The following is a 9,318-nucleotide window of genomic DNA, read 5'->3' as shown; positions in this document are numbered from 1 at the left end:
TACGCGCTTACGAAACAAAACCAGCACAATCATAAACAGTGATATCCACTTCTTGTGCCTCTTGAATCTTTTTGTCTTTAATTCTTTATGCGTTTGCAAAAATAAGAGGACAGAGTAATTAATTTTCGCTTATTTTTTTCAAGGCAAGTGTAGGGCGTATTTTTTTGTTTTAATAAATAATTAAAGGAAGTGCTGTTCGTGCTCCTTAGTAATGATGTCGTCTATGGTTGTCAAAGATATAGGTGTTTGCTAACTGGTACTTTAAATTTTACGTTCAAATTCTTGTATTTGCCCCCTTTTCCAGACTATTAGGGTGATTGCGTCGCTGATTCATGCAAAGCTTCTGAGTCTGAAAATCCTATAAGAGTTGTAAAGTTGTTTGATGAGTTACATGTTTGAGAAAACGTATCACGGGAGATGTCAGCTGGATCTGTGTACTTTGTTTTTCGTTTATCGGTACGTGAACGTCGCTCCTCACGATGTCTGCTCCTGTTTTGTGTGTTACCACCCTCCTCTCTTGGTGGCGGGGAGAATGCTTCATGGTTAACTTTTTGCAGCTTACTATTTGTTGAGAAGGTTACAACTGGGGCTTGATCGCGGCATGTCTCCTCGGTGTCGAGTAACTCCCGCAATTCGTTCAAAACACGAAGTGGTAACCGGGTTGAGTCATTTTCAATGTTTTGCGCCTGTCTGCGAATAGGCACTTCTATTGGTTCGGCGCGATGACGAAAGTCACACTTTTTTGGTTGTCTCATTTGGTCGATGGCCGTCCTGGATGCCAAAAGTTCGCACTGAAGGGAACGTACGCGATCTTTTGCCGCCACCGATTCGATCTTAGTGCCCTCAATTTGTGCCTGAAGCATTCGAAGATAATGACTCGTTTGGCGCAACTTCGCCTCATCCTCCCTGAGCACATTCTCTTCGTTTACTAACTGTTGTCGTTCTAATCGGAGTTTCTCCCATTGTTCGTTTAGTTGAAAACCTTTGGTCTGTACTTCGTCTCCGAGAGCCTGCATTTTGATCTGCCTTTCCTTAAGGTCCTCTTCCCGCTTTTGTAGTTGCCGCACCTCGGCACCTGCTTCCTCGCTAACATGGCGCAGCCACGAAGAAATGGAGGTCTGTTCCGTCTGCACATCACGTTCCTCCTCCGATAAAAGCGTTGCAACTTGGTGTAACTCACTTAGTACGCCGTTATAACGCTCAAGCACCTGACTTTTCTCCATTTCCACCATCTGTTTCCAGCGCCGGTACTCACGCTCCCACTCCGCTTTGCTGCGTGCAAAGGAAGCTTCCTGTTTACCGAGCCATATGCGTTCGTCCTCAAGGTGTTGCTCCACCATGGCACGCACAGTTTCTAATTTGTTCAGTGTTGTTGAGAGAGATGTGTATTCATCATTTGTTGCAACAGTTTGCTTTGAAACGATGTCCTGCAAGGCATTAAGTGTCGCCTCCCGAGCTTCAAGCGTACGGCGCCTCTCCTCGTCGATGGATGCGCGGCCCTCGTCAACAGACTGACGATAGTCTTTAAGCAACTGCAATAACCCCTCCACTGCGTCAGCAACGTGGCCAAATTCCTCTGTCGCACGTGCGACGTCTTCCTGTGCCGCAGAGGCTAACATCATACGCTGCTCCTCAAGACGTTGCTCCTTCGCGTATTGCTCTCGCAGCAGCGTCATTTGTTTCTCATGGAACCAACGGAGTTTTTGAACCGTTTCATGGTGTCTCTCTTCTGCAACTTTCATCCGCTCAAGATGCAGCTCGTGGCGTGCGGCACGCTGCTCTTCAAATTCGGCTGCGCGACGGGACATGGCCGCGTTCAACTCGCGTTGTAACAATTGCTGGTGCTGTTCCGCCCAAGTCTCACGGGATTGTACATATAATTCCTCCATGTTGAATTCCTCCCGCTGGAGTCGATCGAGGTCATCGTGCACCATCGATTGAAGGTCAAGAAGTAGCTGCTCATCCATTTTGAGCACACGTTCCCGTTGTTCCGCTTCGGCCCGCCTCCAAAAATCAAGGGTATCCTCAAAATAACGCTGGTATTCCTCCCGCTCCCTTTGTGCCTCGGTGTCATTGGCTACAGCAAAAGAGGAACGAACCTCGTTTCGCACAAGACGTTGAACATCATTTTCCCACTCGTTCATCGTGGATGTGTCCTCAGCAAACATTCCTTCCACACGTTGCAATATAGTGGCGAGTGCACTACTTATGCACCGGTTCACGAGATCCTTGGCATTATCGCCGGCGTTGAGTTCGGCTTGAAGTTTTGTCTCCTTCGCCTGAAGTTCCTTTAGTTGCGCCCGCTGCTCGGCAATTAGGGGCTCATACTGCTCGCGAATCTCCATCTCCATTCTTTCCTTTTCTTCTCTTAGGCGCTGCTGCTGTGCCGCTTCTGCATCACGGAGCTCCCTCTCAGCTACTGCCTTTACATCCTCTACGGCATCCTGTTGGCGGCGAATCTTCTCGTCTAGTTGGGCAATCTGAGCCATTCGCTGGGCCTTTTGTGCCCGCCATTGCTCCCTCAAAGCCTCCTCCTTTTCCTTTGCCGCTGACAAAACTTTTTTCTTAGCCTCCAGATCACGTCGTAGAGTCTCAAGCATTTCCTCCGTCACAGCACTGGCAGCCTGAGGGGGAGGCACCTGCACCTGCATTTGTGGCCGCTGAGGTTGTTGTTTTACACTATCCGATGAATCATCCCACGGCAAGCTCTCAACAGCCTTACCACTTGGTTGTATAACCGGTCCTGATGCCAAACCACCACGTTGTGAAGAATCCGCCTCCCGCCTTTCTTGCATTGCACGTCTCCGCGCAGCTAACATGGCATTCTCACCGCTACCACCAGCACCAGGACGCCTTCCACCCGGGAACACTGGGGGATTTTGCCACTCATCATCACTAGATCCCATTGGACGAACCGAAGCGCAAAAAATAAAAAAAAATGTTAACTACAGACCACGTGAAACCTTACAAAAATCCAGCCTGAGCAGCGGTGGTATTTCACGTTACAAAAAGAAAAAAGCAAAAAAAAAGATCCTGGATGTAAAAATAAATAAATAAATATATGTATATATTTCGATGGATTGCACCTCTCAATGGTGCCTTCTCCCCCTTCCCTTAATCTACGAGTATCCAATGGTGATGAAAACGATACAGCGGTAAGTTTCTTGCTTTCGCGTCAAGCCTACGTGAACATAACCAATGATTCCGGTGCGTGAAAACAAAAAAAAGGAAATGACAAGAGGAAAATAGAATGACTTACACTGTTGGAGGCGGCAAACACCAAGCATTTCCTTGGTGAAACACAAATAAATAAACAAATAAAATATACCATGAGGCAAAAAAGGCAAGGGACACAATTTGGTGAAGAAAGTTATTCTTCCGCGCAGCCATACCCCGCTTACTTCTTTTTCTGCCATCATGTGGCTCTCCACGAAGTACAGCGGTACAATTCATAACCCTGGCTTAACTTTATAGCTACAAAAACTCAGCACAGGCCACCTGCGAGCTCAAAGATAGGTTTATTTTGGGTAAGTGCTTCCTTCACCAATTGAAATGCACCAAGCACCCCACCAATGTTGATCATCTCCCGGGTACCACCTGCTGCGTAGTATTCCACATCCGCCAGTTTTATCAAAAGAAAACATTTACAGTCTTGTGGGAGATCCATCGCCATCACGATAAGGTGCACTTCCCTCACCAGATCTGCCGTTGACACGCCCTTGTCCACTACCAGCTGCTGCACCTTCTCCCATGATGTGGCGTAATTATGCGACAGCATGTCTCCCACCATTACTCGCACATCCGTAGGTGTTGGGTTGCCAGTTGTGCGATACACAGACTCTTCTGTAATTTCCCCTGCTGACATAGAGGAGGCCTGCATAGTATTCAAACAACGCCGCATATCGCCATCACTAAGTCGAAATGCAGATATCAAACCCTCGTCAGTGAAGGGAACACCTTCTTCCCTGGCAATTAACTTCAGGCGGGGAAGCATCGCTGATTTTTTCACAGGAGAGAAGCGAAACCGCGTGCACCGCGACTGTAGGGCTGGTATGATTTTGTTGATGTGATTGCACAATATGCAGAATCGTACGTTTTTCGTAAATTTTTCAATGATGCGGCGTAAGGCGGCCTGCGCATCACTGGACATCTGGTCAGCCTCATCAAGAATAACGAGTTTGAAATTCGTTACCGTTTGGTTTCCGGGGTTGTTTTGAAAAAATATAGAGCTTGTGCTCGCAAACTCCCTAACCTGCTGACGCACAACATCAATACCGCGATCATCTGACGCGTTCATCTCGAGTACGTTGGCCCGCAGACGCTCTTTTCCAAATAGGTGATGAGCGCACGCTTTAATGGTTGTTGTTTTGCCGGTTCCTGGTGGGCCATAAAAAAGAAGATGTGGCATGCTACCACTGTTCATCAAGCGACGCGTGGTGTCAAGGATTTCTTCATGTGCCACCACATCATCAAGTGTAGTGGGGCGGTACTTCTCCACCCATGGAAGTGTACTATTCTTCGCAGGTTGCCCATTCGACAGTGTGCCTTCTCCCGTCATAACGACTGGCACGTATGCTTAATTTTTCTCCCCCTCCTCCCTTTTCTCTCTTAATATTCCTTTGTCCCCCCTCACCCTCCCCCCCGAACGTTTCTTGTCGCCTTTTATTTCGCTTCTGACGGGAATATTTGCCTCCCCTCAAACAGGAGAATTATTTCTGGATATGTTATCACTAATTTTGTGTCTTCTTGTCTTTTTCTTTTTTTTTACAAAAAAAAAAACAATTCTATAATTATTATAATCTATTTAGCGTCGTGAATTCCCAACTTACTTTCTCGACACTGTTACTAACTGCTGCGCCTTCCCCTTCTTGTCTACAGTGAAGGAGAGGAAAACGGAACAACTGGAGGAGGAGAAACATAAGGTTAAATACACAATCAATTTTTTTAAAAAAAGAAGAGCAAAAACAAAAAATAATATTAATAACGACAGAGGTGTCACCGTCGCCAAAGTCGATCAACAATATATATGTTAGAAAGGAACTGTGGTGGATATCCGTTGTTCCTTAGCAACATTGTCCCACCCGACTACGAACAGAATGTTAAGGAGGAAATCATATTAACAACACAACAAGCTTCACCACTACATCCTTTCTTTTTTTTTTCCTTTTTCGTTCGCTTCGCAGGATCTAATGTCACTTGGCTTCGCTTCCGCCTCCCCAATTCACACACTCGTACATACACACACGCAGCAGATGCAACCGCACCACTACTACACCCCATACCTCAGAAGTGAAAGAAAAGCGGTAAAACAGAAAGCAGGGGCGTGGAGCGGCACCGCGTAATTACATCTGGTTTCCGAATGTGACACTTCCTTCAATGTTATTACTCCCTCATACTTGAATGAAAAACACGACGCTTTGACGGTCATGAACATTTCAGCTACTTCCTTTTTAATCCTATTCAAGCTCAACCAGCCAGTGACACTACACTGATGGTTGCACATCGGCAAGTCCTGGGGGAAGCGGTGCGAGTGAGGAATATTCATGCATCAACGCAACCAAAGTGCTCATCCTTTCCATATCTTGAGCACCAACAGCACCCGATTCAAGAAAATCGCAAATACTTACGGTAATTTCGTGTTGTCTCTTATATCTCGCCAAGTCCTCGGCACTCGTTTTGCTTTCATTTTCCGCTAACCATAGTGGGTACGATTCCCGCATTTGTCGCAAGGGCTCCACCAACTGTGGATCTAGTAAAACATTAAGCAACGCCTCTGCTGCAAACTCAGGGGAGTCAGCGTTTTCAGTTGCACCGGCGGAACCCGCCTCAGTCGCTGGTACGCCTTCGCCTTCGCCTAGCTGCATGAGTAACTCATTCACCTTACGAATTGTGGCAAGCTCCTCTTCGCTCGGTTTGTCATCGTCACCATCTGATAACGATGTTCCGGAACCCTCCCCTTCTTTTGAACTCGCTGCGCTGCCATCCTTTAGTGTTTGCACGAGTTGCAGCACTTGTTCGTAGCTCTGGCGCTCCTCCGGCGTTATGTCTGGAATCCCCGCCAGCATTGCGCTTATTTCCTCGATTTGTGACGCCAACTTTTCTTCAACGTTGTCGGCGTCAGTATTTTCATCACTTCCCGCAGACTCCATGATTGTTCGAAGGAGGTTGATCATGGTAGCCTCATCTGGGTTCAACTCTGCAGTTGCACTCTTTTGATCAACTGCGCGTGTTGCCGCTCGTTCCTGAGCCTTTTCTTCGTGTATACGCTCCTGTTCATCCATTGTGTTCAAACAGTCATCCAGGAGGGCATCCAAATCGGCGTCATTGTCGGGATGAGACATTTATACCATGCAGTTATAAACAGCACCCTGCCTTTAAGTTGTGCACCGCAACATGATCGAGATGAAATAAGCAAGTAAAAATTTAATAATAACAATAACGAGAATGGGAATGGACATGGAAATGTCAGTGGAGATGAATTAAAAAAAAAAACGTGGGAATCGTCATCGGTGCGGGAATAGCATACAAACCGCGGGCATCTAGAGAGACGTCTGTATGGAGGCAAGCACAGATCATATTAATGCGACAAAAAAAAGGCGAGAAAAGTAACTTCAGGCCGGCACAAATCTTCAGAGCCCATGTTTATATAAGTACAAGAAGGATGGGGAGTTCTTCCGCTACCTCCCACTGCTTCATCGGAACCGTAGCCATAAAGACAAGTAATGGAAAAGAAGTGGAAGTGGAGATATTCCCGGAGAGTGAAACTTCTTTAGAAAGTGAACAACAACAAGAAGGTTGAAACGCAGGTAAGGGTGAAGAAGACGAAATCCCCTCCCTCTGTTATTTTTTGCTCCTTGATTTTTTCCTGCCCTCTACGTGTTTATGTCTTCCTTCCTTGGGCAACACCTCTGTTGACTCCCTATCCTTCTTCTTCTTTTTCATCTTCATCACCGCCTGCTTCACCTCACGTGGACTTGCTCTCGCTAACACCGCTGCAGCTATTTTTCTTCGGGCTCCTTCCACCCGTTCCTTCCGAGACACCTCATCCTCCACCACCGTTGCCTCCAGTACCTGTTGATTTTGTTCATATGACTGACGGCTCCGTTTTCTTTTCGAAAGTTTGCTGCTCCCATCCGCAGAAAAATCATCAAAGAAGCCGTTATCCTCCGCAAACTCATCAGTTTCAACATCCAAAGCAGGTGAGGCTGATGACGTAACCGCAGTTACATTTCTACCCATTGATGCACACTGTGCACAACTATGGTTGCTGACACCGATGCTGGCCCCTACTAACTTCCCTGACAAAAAATAATTATAATTATTACAATAATAATAACTAAAATGTAACGGTACCGGAGGAAATTGTGTTTTATACGAGGTGATCAATAAAGAAACTCGCGTGCCGGTGCGTGGTGACAAGGTAGACGAAGAGGAAGAAGAATGCATCGGGTAACTTCTCTCGTTATTGCAGATAACAGAACAAAGTAACCGACTGTGAGACAGAGGTAAAAGGGAGCGTCACGGGCAGTCAAGCCACCTCCCCTAACAAATATTAAAAGGGTTATGTAGAAAACAAAAAATACAACTAATGAAAAAAAAAATTAGATCACAGTGTCGGTGGTACTCCCTGCTTTACTGCTCAATCACCTTAGTTGTCAGGTTCTTGAAGCTAGGAACTGGGATGTGAGAGATGACTGTGTAGAAGTGCTTGCGTTTGCCGCCTTCCATCGTCTCGGATTTGCGCTCCACACGTACACGAACTCGGCCAGGAACACCCTTCACGCCCTTATGCCAAATGAAGGTGTTCAGGGATGCATCAATGCGGTTGTCCTTCGTCTTCATCAGTTTACCCACAAATGAGCGAATGCGTTTAATAGCGATGGGTGCGCGTTTGTGGAATGTCCTCTTCTTCAGAAGCTTTGAGAGATGAATGGACGCTTCCATTACGATGTTATCGGGTTTGCGACCAGTTCTCTTGAAAAGTGATGCACGTGTGCAACCGCGGACACGAGAGTGTTCAGCCGTATTTCCCACGCCGTGGTACTTTTTGCGTTTCTCGGGGTCCATTTTCGCCAACACGCGCTTCCAACGGCGGTCATCGCGTGACTTGCGAGCTTCAGCCGCCTTCTTTCGGGCCTCAAGCAGCGCAAGTTTCTTTTCCTTGCCGAGCACCTTACCCTTAAATCCAGCGCGAGTCATTTTGTTGCTCTTTTTTTTTCTTCCTTCTTAGTTCTCTGCTGTTTGACTATCGCTGCCTTTCCCCTACGATAAGAATCGGTTAAGCACCAAAAGATCACAACACAACGAAAAGGAAAAGAAAAGAAAGAAGAAAGATATCAAGATATACCTCAAGTGGTATCACAAGGTATACTGCGCACGAAGGAGAATAACTTAGTGTGTAACATTATTAATGTTACACATCCTTTATTCTTTTTCTTGTGCATCGCATAGACGGAGGAAAGAGGGGAGTACAGCAGTGAGGATACTTGTTGTTGTTTTTTTTTCTTTTCTTCTCTTCGTGAACGATGAGGACAAATACAGTGAAAAAGTGAAGAACAAATATATGTAGAAGGAACGAATGAGGGAAGTGAGGAGTAATGAAAAGGAAAAAAAAAAAAGAAGAAACGCAAACAGACATGTTATCGTGATAAACACAGAATGCAGTGCGGAAACGCAAGGAGATTCCACAATATCCTCTTCATCATTTCTATCTGATACCTTTGTGATGAAAATTGGCATAGTTGTTGACTCATTAAAGCAAGCAGTTGTTTTCACCACCGCGGTTACCGTAGTCATTATATGTAGAAAAGGAGTAGCATGTGAAACTAAGAACAAGATGATAAATGGAGTGAAAAGAAAAGAGGAAAAAATACCTGCTATTTCCATTCTTTTTTTTTTCCTTTTTCAATCTTTTTTTTTCTTGTAGTTTCACCCTTCCTTATTTTTTTCTTCAGTGCGCTCAGGCAAACATATACGCAGGTATGCGCACGTGCATGAAAACAAGAGTCATTATCACTACCACCACCATCACCAACATCACGTATATTTTTAGATATATTTACTTATATACCGCAAAAATGCAGAAACCAACAGACGGGACGGAAGCAAACAAAACACACACACACACACACATACACACATACACACAATAATAAAAAAAGACAAGCAAAAGAAAGGAACAAACAAAATGAAAGGGAAGAGCATGAGAAGGCAAACCCCTTCAAATAATGCAAATCTCCTCATTTGTGGGGTGACAGATTGTGTACGCTAATGTATTGGGGAAATGGGGTACTGTTGCAACAAAGAGGAAACTGCAAA

General features: G+C 45.7%; 5 protein-coding genes and 1 pseudogene across 6 annotated transcripts; 1 reads left to right on the top strand and 5 right to left on the bottom strand.

The window, feature by feature from the left end:
- Positions 1–308: 308 nt before the first annotated feature.
- On the bottom strand, positions 309–2,906 carry TEOVI_000331800 (uncharacterized protein; the record flags this gene model as incomplete). Its single annotated transcript, XM_067226240.1, has 1 exon — positions 309–2,906. The coding sequence occupies one exon, from the start codon at positions 2,904–2,906 to the stop codon at positions 309–311; it is 2,598 nt and encodes an 865-aa protein (XP_067082341.1).
- A 578-nt stretch (positions 2,907–3,484) lies between these two features.
- On the bottom strand, positions 3,485–4,558 carry TEOVI_000331700 (replication factor C, subunit 3, putative; the record flags this gene model as incomplete). Its single annotated transcript, XM_067226239.1, has 1 exon — positions 3,485–4,558. The coding sequence occupies one exon, from the start codon at positions 4,556–4,558 to the stop codon at positions 3,485–3,487; it is 1,074 nt and encodes a 357-aa protein (XP_067082340.1).
- A 925-nt stretch (positions 4,559–5,483) lies between these two features.
- On the bottom strand, positions 5,484–6,341 carry TEOVI_000331600 (Peroxin 19; the record flags this gene model as incomplete). Its single annotated transcript, XM_067226238.1, has 1 exon — positions 5,484–6,341. One exon carries the CDS (start codon positions 6,339–6,341, stop codon positions 5,484–5,486), a length of 858 nt encoding a protein of 285 aa, XP_067082339.1.
- Positions 6,342–6,840: 499 nt separating this feature from the next.
- On the bottom strand, positions 6,841–7,446 carry TEOVI_000331500 (uncharacterized protein; the record flags this gene model as incomplete). The annotated part of the gene is made up of 1 exon (XM_067226237.1): positions 6,841–7,446. One exon carries the CDS (start codon positions 7,444–7,446, stop codon positions 6,841–6,843), a length of 606 nt encoding a protein of 201 aa, XP_067082338.1.
- A 186-nt stretch (positions 7,447–7,632) lies between these two features.
- TEOVI_000331400 (Ribosomal protein L31e, putative) lies at positions 7,633–8,199 on the bottom strand (the record flags this gene model as incomplete). The annotated part of the gene is made up of 1 exon (XM_067226236.1): positions 7,633–8,199. One exon carries the CDS (start codon positions 8,197–8,199, stop codon positions 7,633–7,635), a length of 567 nt encoding a protein of 188 aa, XP_067082337.1.
- Positions 8,200–8,725: 526 nt separating this feature from the next.
- Positions 8,726–9,228, top strand: TEOVI_000331300:pseudogene (annotated as a pseudogene). Its single transcript is given in 3 exon segments — positions 8,726–8,890; positions 8,892–9,062; positions 9,064–9,228. Coding segments are annotated over 3 exon segments (501 nt in total).
- The last annotated feature ends 90 nt before the right edge of the window (positions 9,229–9,318 follow it).

The sequence above is a fragment of the Trypanosoma equiperdum genome, assembly GCF_001457755.1.
Source record: "Trypanosoma equiperdum strain OVI genome assembly, contig: ctg_720, whole genome shotgun sequence".
Classification (NCBI taxonomy): Eukaryota; Euglenozoa; class Kinetoplastea; order Trypanosomatida; family Trypanosomatidae; genus Trypanosoma; species Trypanosoma equiperdum.
This window is presented reverse-complemented; position numbering and strand designations above follow the sequence as displayed.